This window comes from Empidonax traillii, unplaced genomic scaffold, assembly GCF_003031625.1.
Source record: "Empidonax traillii isolate 1590-97213 ecotype Southwest subspecies unplaced genomic scaffold, ASM303162v1 scaffold187:size1931383, whole genome shotgun sequence".
NCBI lineage: Eukaryota > Metazoa > Chordata > Aves > Passeriformes > Tyrannidae > Empidonax > Empidonax traillii.
Window position 1 is genome coordinate 1,054,186 of NW_020955380.1, and position 18,673 is coordinate 1,072,858.

General features: G+C 41.8%; 1 protein-coding gene across 10 annotated transcripts in view; it reads left to right on the plus strand.

The window, feature by feature from the left end:
* DOCK3 (dedicator of cytokinesis 3) overlaps positions 1-18,673 on the plus strand; it is a 184,947-nt gene that overhangs the window by 98,220 nt on the left and 68,054 nt on the right. For all 10 annotated transcript variants that reach the window (XM_027886464.1, XM_027886466.1, XM_027886470.1 and 7 more), the window contains exons 12-15: positions 642-789; positions 6,076-6,164; positions 8,667-8,792; positions 18,051-18,175. In XM_027886464.1, the coding sequence (XP_027742265.1) occupies positions 642-789; positions 6,076-6,164; positions 8,667-8,792; positions 18,051-18,175 (488 nt within the window). The remainder of the gene's footprint in view (positions 1-641; positions 790-6,075; positions 6,165-8,666; positions 8,793-18,050; positions 18,176-18,673) is intronic.

The following is an 18,673-nucleotide window of genomic DNA, read 5'->3' on the forward strand; positions in this document are numbered from 1 at the left end:
ATGGAGGAAAACTCATGGGTGAAGGTCAAAGCAGTTTAATAAAGCAAAAGCAAAGGCCATTGCAGAAGCCAAGGAAAAGAAAAGATTCATTCTTTATGTCTCATCAGCAGTCAATGTCCAGCCACTTGTAGGAAGCAGGGCTGCAGTGCATGTAGGGGGTTGCTCCAGAAGAAAAACCTCAGAGTCACAAATACCCCCCTCTCCTCCTCTGTTCTCCTTGCTTTTATTGTTGAGCAGATGTCATGTGGTTTGGAGCATCCCTTTGGTCAGTTTGGGTCACAGCTGTCCTGGCTGTGTCCCCTCCCAAGATCTGCCCACCCCCACCAGCCTCCTGGTGTGGGAGGGACACTGCAGAGGCAACCGTGACACTGTGCCAGCACTGCCCAGCACCCCTGGTGTGTTAGCAACACCTTTTTGGGGACCAGCACTGCCCAGCACCCCTGGTGTGTTAGCAACACCTTTTTGGGGACCAGCACAGCCCAGCACTGCAAGGCTGCTGAGAGGAAAACCAACTCCATCTCCACCAGACCCAGTGCAGAACTATCTTGCTGTAGGTGTGCCTGCTCAGAGGGGCAGTGGAACACAGCAGCCAGGATGGCTGCATGATGATCCCTGATGTTTTCAATTTCTCTTTGCTGTAGGTCGGATGTTGCTAAATGATTCCAAAAAAGGGCCCCCTCATTTACACTATCGGCGCCCCTACGGCTGTGCAGTGTTGAGCATCATGGATGTGCTTCAGTCAATCTCTGAAATAAAGGAAGAGAAGGATTTTGTTCTCAAAGTTTACACGTGAGTAGCTGTTAGAAGAAAGTTCTTTGCTTCTTTATTATTCCAGCAGCTCATAGAAACTAATGAATATTATCCACAGATATTTCAAGTATGTGAAATGCTTCTGAAATTATTGAGTATTGCCCAAGTCTGTGACATACAAAAAGCTGCTCTTTTATTAATGTGATTTATTTAAAATCTGCTTAGCTCAAACCCAAAGAAATATGCTGTATTTCATCTTATGAAGGCAATATTTACTTGTGCTCCATCTCCTGTTCTTTCCCAGTCACAGTGACCAACAAAAGGAAATGGAGAACAACTGAAGTCAACAGTGTGTGACCGAAAAACTCAAACCAAATCAACACTTCCCGAGCAGGAATCTGTTTTGCAGTTATTTGTGATTTTGAACTTTGAACTAACAAATTCTTATTCTGAAATGTGGTCTCACAGTTGTAATAAAGAGGCCACAGACAAACTGTCTGGAGACTGCAGGGAATATTTAAATCTCTTGTCGGTGAGAAGAAATACTGGCAAGATCTGCTTTGCAGATGGGCTGAGATACAGCTGACACTGCTTTGTGGTCTGTGGCCACAGTAATAAGATAATTTGGCGGGTTACAGGACTTTGTTATTCTTTGAGAAGTGCATTCAGCAGCAGAAAAACTGACCTTCAAGGGAAACTATAAATGAAAAAAAAAAGTCTTTTACTGTTCACTGAAAGATTCTTGGATTTCTCTTCGTACATTAGAAATCTCTGAAGTCCAGACAAAAGTCTCTCAGAGTCAGCTCCTCCATTCTTCCTTTGCCAACAGTTATGAAAACTGCAGCAAAAATGTCAAATTACAGTGAAGAAAATGGTCATCTTTCTTCTCTCTGTTGGTCAAAAATGGATAATTTTGGCCTTTTGTCACCATTCAGTTTCAGCTCCTGTCAGACCAGTGGGTTTTGGTTGTGTAGTGCATGTTAATATTGTCCTTGTAGGGGTGGTGTTAATACACTGCAACTGCAGCATCTTGAACGTTTACAGAAATGGAACATTCTGGTTGTCAGAAATCTGGTTTGATGCCCTTTTAATGCATCTTTAGCTTCTGATTCACTGAAAAATAGAAGAGGAAACACTTGTTAAAATCCTGGTCAAATAAAGTCACACAGCCACTTAGAGCCATCCAAAGTCCTGGTACAACCATACAATAAAAATTACAGCATACAGAGCTCTCCTTTTCTTGCTCTTAATCTGAAGTGTTTTGTTGACATGGATTCCCTGCACACACCCAGAGTGCCAGCAGTGTGTGCCCCAGTGCCTGAGCAGGTTTGTACCATCCCATCTGCTCCCCCCAGCCCTGGTTTTCATGTCCCCCATGCAGCCCTCACTGCCTTCCCAGAGGGGAAGGAGAGCCCATCACAGAATTCAGCTCTCTAATCAGATGCTTGTAATTTTTTATCACTCTTATCACTCTCTTGGGTTGTTGAAAGTCTTGTACATTCATTCTTTAAGTTACTGCTGCTTGGAGTGTTCTGTGCAAACCTCCAGCAGAAATACTCAGAAGGGAAGGTGGATTTATCTGAAGGGCACCAGCTCATCCCCTGTGCAGCTTTGATAGCTGTTGGTCCTTCATGGCAGAGTTTTCACAGGTTTATCTCTTGCATATTCTCTTTGCACACTCCTTTAGCACACCCCCCTTTTCTTGCTTTGCAGGCTAAAATGGAGTTTTGTCCTTTGTAAATTTAAAATTGAATATGAATGCTTAAACAGCACTGATTTCCTTACCTGCTGCTCCCATTTTGATTACTGCTCACATGCCCCAGGCCAGCTCAAAACCATCAGAAAGATGAAATGAGGAGGGAGGTGTATTTGTGTTTTTGAGGAGCAGTAAAAAGCATTCCTTTTGTACAATCTCTGGCTAAAGCTCACAGCTCCCACAAACGAGGCAACCAGCAAAACCTTCTCATAGGGAGAGGCTGGAAAAAATCTGGGAGACTGAAAACCTCACAAAGGCTGAAACAAATACATGGGCTTTCAATGAGACTTTTGCTGGATCCACAAGAGAGAATGCTTATGGGAGGGTGGGAAAAAAAAATCAATTTACTTCACTAGTGTTTCTCTGCTTGCCTTATTATTGTTAAAGATTTATGGCTGAAAAATACTTCTTTCTCACAATTGAGATTTTCCTCTTTGTTAATCCCACAGTCATGTTAAAATCTCACTAAGAGGATCTAGTACCACAGCTGTAGTTATAAGCTCATTATGTAAAAGCATAAGCGTTTACTTTTATAATTCTTTTTAATATACATGTAGAATATTTTAAAAGAGAGATGGAAATTAAATTCTCAGTCCATTTTTGAAAATTACTTGGTTTCATATTTTTATATTTATTTTTATATTAATTTTTATCTCTAATGAAAGTTTTTGCTCATTGAACATTACTTTTCGTGTTAATCTTACCATTCCTCTGAAAACTTCATGTATTTCTCTTTCATATTATCTTTTTCAGTTTTATTTTTTTGTCCTATTTTCCTTCTATCCTTTTTTTTTTTTCCCCTCTTTCTCCAGCACTAGCTCTTGAAATTCTTCCCCCTCAATGCCTGAATGCCTTTCCCTTTTAATATTCCATAGTTGCTGTTTGCCCAGCTGGACAAGAGGGTACATCCATTGCTGTCCCCAGCTGGGGGATGGCAAACATTCCAAGTGGTAAATCCTGGAATGAAGTACTGCAGAACTAGCTGATCTCAAAGGAGGATGGCTGGCTCAGGGGGAAATTCTTGTCTGAAGGAGGAACATATCCTGTTATCTCTTTGGTATTTGGATAAGTAGAGTCTGAACACAGTAAAACACAGCCCAAGCAAATGTTTCCAGCCTACAGGTCAAAGCTGGGAGAGGATCCTCCTCCTTTGTGTTCAGGACATGCAAAGTGCAGCTCACCTGGGTACTTGGTACGGCACTGGCTTTAGCAATCTTTACGGTCTGTTGATTTGGGGATAACTTTGTCTCAGGTTAATTGGCAAACATAAGTCACTGGAGGCTGAAATCTATTTTAACTTGCACTCCAGAGGCTGGTACAGCAACTAAAAAATGAGGGAGGGAGGAGGGTATAGAATTTGTCCTATAGGTTAGCCCTCTACTTTTAAGAGAATATTATTTGCTGTAGGATAAATGACTTTTAATGCTGTGGCCACATGAAGATAATGATTATTTTTTCTTGATGAGTAAGCTGAATTAGCACAGAACACCACAATTACTGACAAGGGGGTTTGTACTGGCCATTAATGCCTCAGCTCTGTTGTGTTTTGGTTTTGAGAGATTGTTTTGGGGACTGCAAATACAGTCAATTTGCCATCCTGTGAAGGTCTGGAAGGTCACTTCAGTGCTGACCTGTCTTAGGTGACTGTGGATAGCTGATCTCTCCTCTCAAAAGGGATATGGTACTTAGAGAAAGGGGGGAGTCGAGCAAGGGAAATGTTTAATGACACAGGGACATTTCTTTATCAGAAATGAAGAATGTGGGGAGCTTCAGCTTGAAGAGGAGAAAAGTGATGGTGGGAAGAGATACAACCCAAGATCCACAGGGAGTTACACCAGTTTATGAACAAGAGATCCATAAATAGAGGAGCAGGGACAGACAGGGATGTACCACCCCAAACCCAGCACCTGGGGGAGGGTACCTGAGCCTGGCTGCTCATCTGCCCTGCCACAGCATCATGGCCAGTGGCCAGTGTGGAAGCTTTAATGTGTTCTGGAGTTCCTGACAGTCAGTTGAGGTGTCTGATACCTACACTCAGTGCAGGGGAAGGGAGGGATGATGGGACAGGTGGAGCTGAGGTTCCAGGTGGGATGATCCCAGTCTGACTGCACCAGTAAACCCCAGAGTACAGCCTGATCAGTGCTTTAATGAAATGAATCCTTTTGGGTCGCGCAGTGGAAGAAAGTAACTCCTAATGATTTTTTCTCTGTGTTTTTCTCTTTTGCTGTCTGCACTTTGCATTTCATTTATTTCAAGTTGTCCCTGTTGCCTTTGCTGTTCCAATATCATTTGGGGGGACGTCAGTAAGTGCCATAACAGGTTTTGTGGGTTGTCTCATTATCCCTGGCAGTAGGTGGCAATGCAGAGGCTGTAGGAAATCACCAGCTACTATTTGTTCTGGATAGCCCTAATTCCTTTTGCCATGCTGTTCTTCAGTTACATAATGCAGCAAACAGAAAGAATCCCTGATGTCTTCAGTGTAGCTGGTTTGTGTCTTACCCTGGTTGTGCTGATGTTTTGTGCTCTTGGGGTGGAAGCAAAAAAGGGAAAAAATGTTCATATCCTTGGGAGAAGTTTTGCAAAGTGACTTATTTCTTGAGCCTCATAGGAGCTGAAAGCTTAAAGCATTAGCTTCCCTTTTTTTTTTAACCTTTAAGAGTCAATAGGACAGAAGTTTAATTAAATTGTTTAATTCAATTGCATTTCAGGAGAAATAAGATTCACTTTTGCTGCTGAGTTAAAAATTGCTGACTTCATGGGGAATCATTAATTCTTCCAGTTGTGATTTAAATAGAGCACAGTTGAATTTAAAATGCAGTTAGACTTGATCAACATAACTGGTTTGCCTTCCTTTTTTGGCCAGTAGCACTGTTTGTGGTAAAGTTTCCATTTTTTTTCCACAAGAGAGGAGATTTTATGGCTCTTTTTTCATGTAAAAGCTTAGTAAAGAGGGACACTTCAGTTCTTTGCCTTTCTCCCCAGTCTGATGTCCCTCTCCCATACAGTGGGACAGTAAGCTATGGACTCAGAACATGGACCTTGTTACCTTGATTCCTTTGGCCTCTGGATTTTGGGAGATTGCATCATGTCTCAAGGCATTCTGTAAAATATGTAGGCAAGCAAAAGACTCGTAAATTCCTGAGATACTAAAAAAATCAGGGCTTCATTTAGTCTTTCAAATTTCACTTTTATTTCTTGATTGGAACTTTTTTAATCAATTAAAACCAAAAAGGTAATATATGGCAATAGTTAATTTAAGCTTAAAATTTATTTACTACATACACAGGATTCAAACAAGACAACCAGAGCTTTCTTGGGTTTCTCATAATCTGAAGAGTGGAGCAATGGCTTTGATGACAGGAAAGTCACTGCTGGCTCCAAAGTGTCCATAAAAATGATATAACTATTAGGGAATACTTTGTTTCCTTCCACTTTTAAAAGCAGGAGTTATGTGGGATTTCTCTCATCCATCCAACCTTTCATATTATCTCTATGACAGGGTTGACCCTTCTGTTCTAAGATGGTTCAGCAGAAAGCATTTAACTTGAATTGGTGTTCTTTTCTTTTAGGTGTAACAACGAGAATGAGTGGTGCCAGATCCATGAGAATATCATCCGCAAATCCAGCACCAAGTACACGGCCCCCAGCTCCAACTATGGTAAATATTTACTGGTGCTTGTTTGTCTTAATAAGAGCTGAAGATTTCCTTTAGGAAACTGCGATTATTTATAGCAGAGAAATTCACTCAGATGTGAGGTTTTACTTTCCCAGCTAATGACAGATAAATATGGAAAGTAAATCTTATCTTTTTACCTCATTTAATGATGTCTGGAGTTGCTAATTCAGAGATATCATTGCTGTGCCATTCCAAATGAACCAGCTGATAGGATGCAGTTGTGCTTCATTAAAGCGAGTTTTGCATTCATTACCAAGTGCCTCATTCATGGGCATTCTGATGACCAAATACTGAATTTGTCTTCATTTCCCTTGTTTGCATATTGAGATACTGTGGTGGAATATGCATTCACACTCCCACAGAAGATATGAAGTACAAGAATAAGCAAATAAAACATTTTTTGGGTTTGGGGTTTTACTGTGTCAAGCCTGTCTCCTTCCCCGCTGCTCCTCCTGTTACAGCTGGGGTTATCCACTAGTTGTCATTACCATATTCTCCTGAGTTGTTTGTAAATGATTTAAGCATAAGTAATATGATTTGGGTCTCTCAGAACCCACTCTTACAGTGAGAACATTCTCAAACCACAGATGGGATGTTTCCCTGGAGAAAAGCTCCCTGGGTTTGTTCTCACCACCTTCCCAGGTTGGGTAAAGTTGGTCCTTCAAATGTGCTGCAAGGAGTAGAAACCAACTGGAAGGATATGCTGGGTAGAAAAGAGGAGTGGGGAGTACAGAACCTTTGGGGAGAGTAGGGAGCTGGGCACAAGTTTTTTGGGGTGGATTATGTGGGAAAGTACAACATAGGTAATATATGTAATACCATGCTGGAAAAATTATGTGTTCTGTTACCTATAGTGACTGACTCTAATAGAGGATTGATTAATTCTGGTGCTTTTTATTAAGTACTGGGAGATCTGAACTTCCAAATTTGCTCTAGTGCTTTTACACTGGAATGTTTTTAATTTATTTTCATTGGTTTGTTTTTAATAGCAGAAGGGGATTATAAAATGACCAAGCTTTTCTGGAAGTGGCAAAAATAGCCAAGACTGATTTGTCACGAGCGTGTGTCTCTTGTGTGCTGTGGAACCTCCTGTAGCACAGACACACACACACATCCACTTGCACATGGGGTCCAAAAGGGCTGGATTTTTTCCATGGTTTTCAGGCCTGTGTTTTCCCTGCAGAGCTTTGCAGTGCTCTTCTGCCTACTTAGCTGGACAGTTGCAAGTGCATGTTTTGGCAGCTTTTGAGTCCATTCATGCTGACTGTCCAACTGGCTGGTTGGGCCTCCCTTTTCCTTCATTTTAAGGCTCTATCCTATTTTTTTTTTTCATCCCAACTCCCAGTATTCATAAAATTTATACAGCCTTCATGTAATCTAGAAATCCACTTATTTGCCAAATTTGGCTGAAGCCAAACAGCAGGATTGAAAATTACTTCAAGGGAAGAAAGCGGGACTTGGGTGGGAGGTACATGATCCTCCTGGTTTCATTCCCCTGGTAACTTGTCTGACAAAATGGTGACTAAATACAGTTCACAAAGCCCGTGTGTTAAGCTTAGGAAATAGCAGAACTTCAGATGGCTCCTGCAAGAACAGCGTTTGGTTTGGTGTGTGGTGTTCTGAAGGGTGAACAGGGAGGATACAAAGAACTCTTGACTGTCTGACATGGAAGGAGATAACGTGGGAAATGACTGTGTGAAGGAAATTCCCATGGATATCGAGGCTGGTAACGTGTGCCCAGCAGGTGAGACTGAGCTCGCAGGGCTGAGCTTAATCCTGGTATTTTTTGGTATCCCAATACTGGACATTTTAGTTTTACCAGTACATTATCCTTGCTTTAGAGGTGTGGTATGAGACAAATTAAAAGAAGCTGGACTGGGATTATCTGTGTAGTTATTCCTGGTCAAGCTGTTTTTCAGTCGATACACTGAACAGCAGAGCTGGTGGCTGAAGTCACTTTACCCAGTTGGTATTCCTGAAACATGTTGAGGTACTGATGGGAATTTCATTAAAATCAGCACCCCTCTATGAAGCAGTTAAAGAAACAAGTGGAACTGATATGCTGTGAGATTTAATTTTTTTCATGGTATTAAGCAGGATTAAAGGTACTTTAGAGATGTTCTACAGCATTGTGTGGTTGTTCAGATAGAGATGGCATTGTTCATACATGTGTTGTCACCTGCTGTGTGTGAGGAATAGAAGTAGTGGAAGTACTTGCTGTAGCTTGTGACCTGTGTGAAATAAAAGTATTCTGATTTTTTGAAGTTGTATGTTAATATAATGCTGTGCTTGTAGCTGATCCCTGATATCAGTTTTGTTTCTTCCATTTCAGCTTTAAATTGCTCCAAGGGAAAAAAGAACTCTGTCTATATACTTGTATTAAATTAACTGTGGAGCCAGACCTTGGGTTACCTGCATGCCTTTTATACACAGACTTCTAATTCTTAAGTCAGAAACAAGGAACATATTTGTGTTTTTTTCCAGGACTTATCATTTCTCTTCAGCTTCTTCGTGGTGACATGGAGCAGATTCGAAGGGAAAACCCCATGATCTTCAACAGAGGTGTTTCTGTTACCAGGAAGCTGGGTTTTCCTGATGTTATAATGCCAGGTAAACACAGCAGCTCCAATCTGAAAAGATTGATGGGATTTTTCCTCATACACTCCCACACAAGGGCACTGGGGTGGGGGATTGACTTGATCAAGATGAATAACAAAAGGGTTGCCTTATTTCTCAGTAAATGCCGGTTCCAGGTTTGGGAAGGTGTGCTACATCACTTTAATCAGTGGACATCACAGTCACAGAAGGTGCTAAATGAACATGTATAGAGGGTGATCTGGAAGGATACTGCCCACACCACCCCTGACACTTGGATATCCCTCGTGTGTGGAGATTGTCCCTCAAGCCTAGAGATGTTTCTTTTTAAATGCATGACGTTTTTTCCCAATAAGCAGAACCTCCAGAAAGTGTTTCCATTTGCACCCTTGATTTTTTGGGGTCGGTGTGATCCTTTTGTAATGGTTGACAGTACACAGGGTGCAGATCTGGTTGGATTTTCCAGCTGGCCTTGCAGAGCACCTGATCCGTGCAACAGGTGCCTTGGCTGGAGCATCGCTGTGCTCCCTTCACTCCTTAATCCTGGAGCAGCAGCTGGAGATGCTTCTTGTTTTGGCAGCAGCCGAGGCAGCCCCAGCACAGGCAGGAGTTGAGTTAGGGAAGAACCCGGAGCGTGGCCGGTCGTGCAGCCACAAACAGCTGGTGCTGCTCTGTCCTGAGTGTGGCAAGGAATGGGTCGGTACTTACCCTGCATGTGGAGCATCTGAACTGTTCCCTCGTTGCTGTGCATGGCAAGCAGGACCAGGGATGGCTTCGGAGACGTGGGGAATTTTATGAGAGCGTAATGGGGAAAAAAGCAGATCTTATTACTTGACAGGCTGCAGTGACACATCAGGATCAGAAGTAGCTGTTGTAGCTTCGTTGTGGAGTCTCTTCAGAAACCACAATAAAACAGGGAGTAGGTGGGAAGAATTTCCAGAAACTAAAGTCAAAGGATTTAGTACATCTGTTTTATTTACTAATGAGCTTGAAAATAGTAGTAATAGAGCAGCTGAGGATGTGGGCTATGAGGCCAATTAAAAATTTTAGGGTTTAGTGACCTTACAGCAGTCCCAGTCATAACCCAAAGCAGTCAAATAGAGAAAAGATGAATTTATTACAGGTTCATCTGCAGAAACAGCTGCTGCAAGGGGATCTGCTGTGATTGAGATCCCAGCTGGATATGTCAGCTGGAATAGCTGAATCACAGCTAGAGAAGCCAACATCAGAAATAACATTTACATACCTGCGTGAGTGAATTGATTCTCCTGCAAGAATTGCTTTATCCTCCATTTCTGTGTAGAGAGAAGTCCCTCAGGTGCTTAAGGAACAGCTTTGTCTCCTCAGTGTTTCCCTGTATTCCGCTGGTTTGGGCAGGGCTTTGGTCCAGAGCTGGAGCAAGGAAGGCAGCAGTTTCCACGCAAAAAATGCTCCTGCCCAAAGCTTTTAAAATTCTCTAATGCAGCTAATTCAAATTTCCAGATTTTCTTTATGAGAACCACAGTTGTTGTTGGAGAAAACATTGGGGTTTTGGGATGATAATCTCTTTGGAATTGGACTTGCATATATATATACCTATGCTTAAAATACTGATGGATAGTAACAGATGTGTCAGAGAACCAGCATTCTGCTGTTAAATGCTTCCTGCCTCTCCAGAGGCATCGCGCACACACAGCTTCTCCTTGGGTCACAGGGGGGGCTACAGGAGATTTTCATGTGTAGAGTTTAGATGCAGAGCTTTAGGCATTTGTATTTGGAGAGGAAAAGGCTCCCATTTGTGCAGAAAAGCAGTTTGTGCATGTCTGTAAACACCAGGTAAGGAAAGAAAGGCAGCCAAGGGAGGTGTGAATGGACTTTCACTGTAAATGAGGACACTGCCAGAGTAGAGATGAGATGTGAAGAGACAGGTGATTGTGAATGGGGCTCTGACCAAAGGCTTTCACTGTGTTGGGTATTTTCCTGGATAAGAAAGGCTCAGGAAAATGTGGGGATTGAAATGTAAGGGAACTTCACTGATGCAGCAAACTGTTCTCTCTAATTACTTACCAATTTATATATTTTTAAATGAAGATATGAGACATTCAAGTGACTGCACATATTTGCCTGCTCTTTGCTTTTAAAACATTTAATCAAGCTGGTGTTTGAGTTTACCTGACATCCAGGACAGAATGTTTGGGTTAAGTCACCTTTCAGGTGGATTAGCCAAGCTACATGAGCAAGGGATGTGTATCAATTTACTTTGTGCTTGTGTTGTTGCAGAATCATTCTTCCTTAGCTTTCTGAGTAGTGTCTAAATTCAAAAAATAATTAACTGTGGACACACACAGCCAAAAGAAAGAAAAAAAATACTCCAAACCAAAGAAAAACTGAAGCCTGTCATGCACATGAGCAGTTCTCAGCCATGTCTGCTGCATTAATTGTCTTTGTCAAACTACTTTTTCCTTGCTTTGCTTCAGAACTGTTTCTTTGTCATTAAACAGAGGGTTTTTTCTTCCAGAAAAGAGCACACAAAGTTCATGACTTGTATTTTGCAAGCGGATGCAGGTTTTTCAAGGCAGTGTGGTTTAAAAATGTTTTTTAATGAATACATTAATAAAAATTCATCACCTAGTACTGTTAAAATACACAGTGATCATTCTGCTGAGCCAAGGAATCTATTTTTAAAAAAGTAAATAACTGTAGCATTTCAAACAATTCTTCTTTGTCATAGGTTTGAACATTTTCATTTTCTTTTTTAGTAAGAAATCTTTTCACTTCTTAACCATTAAAATTCTGTAGATGTGTCTTACCACACGTTTTTCCTGTCCTGTTTTGTTTTCTAAACTGGAGTATTAGTTCCCTGTGCCAAGCCCTCTTTCTGTCCCTCAGATATGAGCAACGTGGATGGTAGCTGGTCATCATTAAGAAACAAAGTGAAACTGGTCTTTATGGGCTTGTACCTTCCATGGCTGTGCAGAACAAGCTTAATATTGTACAGAATAACCATGCCTGTCTTGGTTTGTAAAGATAAAATGTTCTTTGTTTCCTACTGTGTTGAGATCTGAGAAGAGCCTCGTAAAGGCTTCCCTTGTCTTTTTTGTCCAGATCAGAAGGGATTCAGCCCAACCAGCCTCAGGAAGAACTGTGGTGGGGTTTGTTCATTTGTGGTTGGTTGTTTTTTTCCTTTTCTAAGTTGCTCCTGGGTTTAAGGCCCTGAGTCTGATGGTGACAATTTTACCTTTCCCCAGAGCTCAGAGCACTGAGGCATTTGCAGCTGTGTTTGTGTGCACAACTTGCTGATCAGAATCTGTTGCATAGGCTTGGCGTTTGTCAGTCCCCCAAGGACATCCCTCCCCTTCCCCATGTGCTGATAAGTATTCTGTCTTTTACTTTGATCCTCTGATGAAAAGTGCATGCTTCATCTTCTACTCGTGAGTGATGTTTCTTTCTCTTTTTTCTCTCTCCTTGTCCTAATTTCCTGGCTTCTCTCCCGTTCCTTTCCCTTTATTCTCTCTCCCCTTTCTTTCTGATGCAGAGATGAAGATTGTTGGGTGTAAGTTTCTGCTTTTCTGTGTAATGTCTGCTTATTGCTTGCCTTTTTTTTTCCATTCTCATATCTTCCATGGAATGTTGGGGATTGGTAAAGACAGCAAATCATAACATCACAGGGAGACTTTGGTAACAGAGAGGTGGAGACTTTGTCTCTCTCCACACCTCAGGGTTTCAGGCAAATTTAGTAGCTGTGACAGGTGAGTTGGTAGCAAAGGTGAGAAACATCTCAGCATCTGTTCTGTCAGTGAGCACAAAGTCATGGCAAAAATCTGTTAAGAAAAGGACATGGCAAAATCCATCAGCCAGTCTTAGAATGTTCATGGCAAGGAAGTCAATAAGACCAAAAGACATAATTAGGTAAAAAAGTGTTTACAGGGAGTGTAAAAAGTCTTACTGTCATAAATAAACTTGTGGAAATGGAAAGCTGGAGGAGATAAAAAATGAAAAGCATTAAAAAACAACTTCCTGCTACTGAAAGGCAACTGTTCCGGGGAAATAATTGAATTTATAAAGAGCACTGTATAAATTCTTTTCTATATGTAGAAATCAAGCAATGGATAGTAAACAACAGAGTAAGTAAGAGGGGGAAAAAACTAATTTAATTTACCATACAGGCAGTAGATAAAGCCTTTGTTTCCCTTTCCTGCTGTAATATTGCTCACAATTATATTAATAGTTGCTCACTGTAACTGTTTCAAGAGTAGAGGCCTTGAGAAACGTTAGGGCCTGGCTGGTGAAGGGGCAGACAAATAAGCTGCTAAACTGGCTGGAATGGGATTCTCAGGCTGTGACTGTGCCAGGCAGGCAGGAATGCAGTGGGTGACACAGCAGGGCTTCACTCTGGTGACAGAGGTGACGTCCCTGTGACAGCCAGGGAAAACCACAGTGTGAGGACGTGACTGGGGGTCAGCCAGAAGGAAGGCCAGAGGTGTTGAGGATCTTTCCCACAGAGTGCCCTTGGTCAGTTTGTCCTCCAGTCCCTTTAGTTTGTTCAGTGATGTGATGACCCCAGAGCTGCTCGTCCTGTTGACCTGGTCTGTGTTGGAATCACTGCACTTCAGGAGGACTCGTGTGGTTTCCATTTGGAGGAAGTTACAACTCCAAGTAAGGGCATAGTTTGCTGTTTGAGATCAGAATCTGATCACTCCTTCCAAAGCAGCAGCTGCCAGAGCTACTGCAGGGAAGAGCTGTCCACTGAGGGATTGTGCAGTTTAAGATGATGTTCCAGCCAGAAAGCAGAGCAGTTACCCCTGTAAAGAGGTAGAACAGATACACCAGAACAGATGATAGCACTGTACATGAGTAGAAGTCTTCTACATCTTGCAGCTTTTTTCAAAGGTTTTCCTTACCCCACTGGCCTAAACTGCTGTAACTTTGCCCCAGTCAGTGGGGTGATGCTGATTGACTCTGGTGGGGGGTGTTTGTTTATACATACAGGTCATAAATGCAAGGGTTTGGTTTTTCCCCAGAAGCCATTGGGGAAGATACTCTGAGTACTCTCCTTGCCCATTCATTCATTCTTCCGTAAAATGAAACTGTTTTCGAGAAAATACTAAACCAGGGATGTCAGAGAGTCAAGCAAACCGTCTGTCACAGGGTGGGACCCTAAGTAAATTGGACCATCTCAGCAATTTAATAGATAGAGACGTAAATACTGATTTTTTTATAGATAGATTGGGATTTTTTTAGTCCTTGACTGCGTAAATTGTAAAAGGCTAAACTTTCAGTTTAAAAAAAATCCATGATTCTTTGGATAAAAACAGTTATTTTACTATGTTACATGTAACTACCTGGGCATTCTGACTGCTGGGAGCTGCCACTTCTCCCCACTCTACAGGGGTACATTACAAGTCCTTTACAGGTTCACAAAGTCACAAAACGTTGACAGCTTAGAAAAAAAAAAAAAAAAGTTGTTAGAATTGAGGTGTCAGAATTTTGTGTCTCTTCCTCCTGCAGGAACTTATGTGAATTATGCAGTCTTTCTTGACATGGTATTCCCCTGTATAAAACAGGGACCATTCCTGTCCTCAGTGACCAAAATCTTTTAGGATCCCTGAAAAAAGAAGTGTTTGAATGCAGGCAGTTTCTGTACATTGTTACTGCTTTGCAGTCCAAGTAACTGGTTAGTCTTCCAGTGGAAAACCCCCACACCTTGTCAAGAAAAACTTCTATTTATTCCACTGTATAATGGACAATTAGTGGCCACTGGACTACTTTGTGTTATCCAGTCTTGAAAATGATAAATAACTATTTGGAAATCTTCCAGTACATTCCTTTTATGTTGCAAATACAAAATCAATATTTGGCTCCTGTAGCCTTTTCCACCACTCCTTTTTTTCCCGTTACCATTTAAGGAGTTTCAGGTGATGTGAGAAAGGATTTCATTTCAATATGAGCCAACCCCCTTCCCCAAAGCTGTAATTTGTGATTATAATTTAAACAACTGTACATTTGACATTAGGCTTTGTAAATAGGTTAAAACAGGCAAACAAAACAAAACCCCAGTAAAGGTGAAGGGAGTTGATAAAGGAAGAGCCCCATAACACATCAGAAAATAATCTTTTTATATTATTGTGCAAAATACTCTTTTTGGAGACATTTCATAGGGAATGAATCTCAGTTACTGTGTGTAAAAGGTGCACGTATTTTATGCTAAAAAGCAGTTTACTTTTCTTTTTAATTGAAAACAGTTGTGGAAAGATGGGCTTTGAAACAAATACCATTCTGAAAAATCAGTTTAGCTTTTCAGTTCATCTTTGACAGCCATCCAGCACAAAGAGACCTCAGCTCAAAGTGACATCAGCAGGCTTTACTCTATAAATACCCGTGGCCCACTGGCCTTCTAGCACTTCTTTATTTCTGTGTTGGTGATAGGAGGCCACGGCTCACCCAGTTTATGATCTGCACTTGCTGTTTGGGAAGATGGAGGCCTCTGGGATCCAAGCTGAGGTGCCATCCTGGCTTTCCCTCCTAATGTAGGAATTACTGCCGTAAACACGGGGCTGTTTGTGCAGAGGGCGTGAATGGTCCGGGGTCTTGAACGAGTTCCTTATTTATCTCTTTCTCTTCTTCCAAATGGAATGAAGATGGGGGAAGCTCTGTGTGCCAAGAGTTTTCACTCAGTGTGTTGTCAGTGTGGCTTAGAGCTCACAAGCACCACGTCTGGGTCCTGCTGATCACACCTTTGGTGCATTCCCGCTGTCCGTGGGTGCACAGGGTGGGACGCGGTGCTGAGTGTTCTCTCTGACCCTGCCCTTTGCATCCTCACAAAATAAGCATTTTAATCAACTGCTTGGTGTTCAGGCATTTGCAGTAGTTTCTGTGCAGCCCATTAGTGTATCAGGGCTCAAATCCCTCAAAGCCACAAGAAATTGGAAGGGAAAATAAAACCTTGTGAGGACTCAGCAAGCGGTGTGGTTAAGTGGTGTATCGGGGGAAGGAGATGGCTCCTTGCAGGAAGGGTATTTTCACTGGAATAAATAGAAGTCTGGGAGTTTGTAGTTTTAATTCCAGATTTTCAAGAAACCAAAGGGCTCCATACCTGATAGTTAAATGCTTTTTTTCTTTGCTAGGCTCATTTGCTTCCTTAATTTTACTGGATGCAGTGACCTTTTCTATTTTTTGAAGATTCAGTAGAGTATTTTTGCAAGAGAAAGTGCACCATTATACTTCACTAAAATACTTTTCCCCATCTTTTTTATGCAAATCCACTGGTTTTTATATCCCTCTACCCCCCACCCCAAAGGCATTTTTTTTTAATTAGTGCAGTAATATCCCTCCTGTTGAACTTAATAGAAGATAAGATGCTATATATAACCAAATACTGCCTTTAATTTAGCCTGGAAAATGATTTGCAGTCTGATATTGGACTTTGTGTAGCCAGACTGTCTTCCAGAAAAGAGGTCATAAATAGGGAGCTCCAAAATGCTAATTATAGTGGGTACAATTAATTTCTGTGAAGATTTATAGCTTACAAATTGAAACTTTTTTTTTCTCTGATTGTGCAAACTGCCAAGAAGAAGGGATGGAGTCAGTTAAGCAGAAGGATTTTCAGAACAGAAGTCCCAGCTTAAACTGTCTCTTATGATGAGTTTTGTATTTCCTTGATATCCCTGTAGTCAGCACAGAGGTAGCTCAGCTTGATCTTGACCAGCAAGATCATTTTCCCCAGTCGTGGGCCGGGCATTGTTGCATTCGATGACAGTTCTTTGATAAGAAAACCAGATCGAATATTTGAGGCCTTTCAGCAGCCTCTCCCTGTCGTCTTTTCCCCGTTAATGAAGCCTGGCATTCCAGCCCTCTGACTGTGAGGTGTTCCAGCTCTGTGGGAACCCACAGCGAGAGGGAGGTTGATGGAAAGGGGAGGACGTTTTGCATACAAAGATCCCCTTCCCAGAGAGCTCCTCGCAGGAAGCTCCCACTGGCGGCTGCAGAGCTGCGTTTTCCACGCCTAAAGACTGGTACTTACCTCCAGAAATAAAATGGGAAGGAAAGACAGGACTGAAAGCTTCTATTGTTTGTCCCTACAGTAGATTAAGGAACAAATTCTGTGGGGTTATAGGCTTCAAGAAGAATTTGAAGCGCTGCTTTGATGGACACAAAAGGATATCCCTCAGTGCCTGAAAGCAAATGCTGCCTGTTCATTGTGCTTCTGACTAATACACTGATTTAACTGCATCAGCTTCTCCAAGTGGAAGAAGTCAGACATTGAAGGAGTCTCTGCTAAGACAACCATTCCATTAGTTTGCTATTTAGTCTCTTGAGACTGTTTCGCAAAATACGTGCCTTGAAAGAGTTTAAATATTTTTTATTATTATTATTTTTATATATTGCCCTTTAGTGTCTCTACCTTTCTGGCAAGCAGACAAAAAGAAGTGGTAAATGTGAACCATCGTGAAGTAGTGACAGTAACTAAATCTTACAGAAAAATCTTGGTGCAGGGGTTAGAATTGACCACAGCAGTTTTGGAAGCAAGTTCCCAAATCAGATTCTAAAAAAAGGAGATTAAAAAAAAAAAAAGTGAGCTAGAATCTGTGAAATTTAGGATAACAAGATGCTGAGAGAGACACGAGCATTTCTATTTCTGAATATAGTAATTTGCTCTGAAAGCTCCTGAGAGTGACGTAGTGAGAAGTTGGCAAGTGTCCATCCTGCCCTCTTTCGTACAGCCATGCATATGGATACCAGAGGCTAGCCAGAAATCTAACAAAAAATACATTTGCAATTCCTCCTTAATCCATCTGAACCGAATGACAAGCAGGTTTCCAAAAAGGCTGTTTTTATTTTGCTGCTGTGAGAAAAGGAAATTATAGAAATTCCTTGAAGAGCTAACTGGGGACAACGTTCTGCTGATCGTCACAAAAATACTTATTTTTCTTAAAATTATTGGAAATAGGAAGTTTGATGCTAATGATGTTTTGTCAAGCTTAGCCTGATCAATCCAGCCCAGCTAACCAGTCAAAGTTGTAGGAGTGAAAGGTTTTTCTCCCTTCCTCACTTACCTAACAAAAGCCGGTGTCGATTCCGAGTTCACATTTAATAAAGGCATTACTACTAACAACGGTCTGATTTGTGCACTGATATTGAAATGTCCATCCTTATTAACAATTAACTTGCTGCTTGGAATGATTTTGGGCATCAGCCATAGTCTTGCAGCACACAGAAATGATGTGCAGAACCCACAGTGCCCCCGCTGAGTGCTCCCTGTGGAGTTGAAGGCTGTGGCTCCGCTCTCTCCCGTAGGTGACATCCGGAATGACCTGTACCTGACCTTGGAGAAGGGAGACTTCGAGAGGGGGGGGAAGAGCGTGCAGAAGAACATCGAGGTGACCATGTACGTGCTCTATGCCGATGGGGAGATCCTGAAGGTGAGTCTCCATTTCCTCTGGGAGCTGCAGGTGCAGCTGCTGCCTCCAGGGACGTGCCAGGGAAGAGCTGCAGGAACACCAAGTGGAGTTTCTCAGCTGTGTGTTGTGATGAAGGAAGTGGTCAGTTATAAATCTGAAGGGATTTGGAGCACTTCCCCTCGACTTGGAGAAATTATTCATAAACTGCAAAGCTTGTGTAATGCCAAAATGTGGTGCCAGTGGCTAAAGTGAAAAGAAAATTTAGGGTAGCTGTAGTCAGAAGTGAAGAGTGTATGGCTTATCTAAAATTAAATAATGTGTGTCATACAACAGGATGAAATGTGATTCCAAAAGAGACTTTTTAAGTTCTTGGAGTTGTTAGAGAACTACTGCATGTAGTTCTGCAAAGTAACTTGGAATAAAATTTGCCCCTGGGCTGGCTCCATTCCAGCTAGGGATTGGGGATGGTTTATGTTTTATGGTGTTTTCCCTCTGTTCTTTTAATTTTATTGCAGAGAA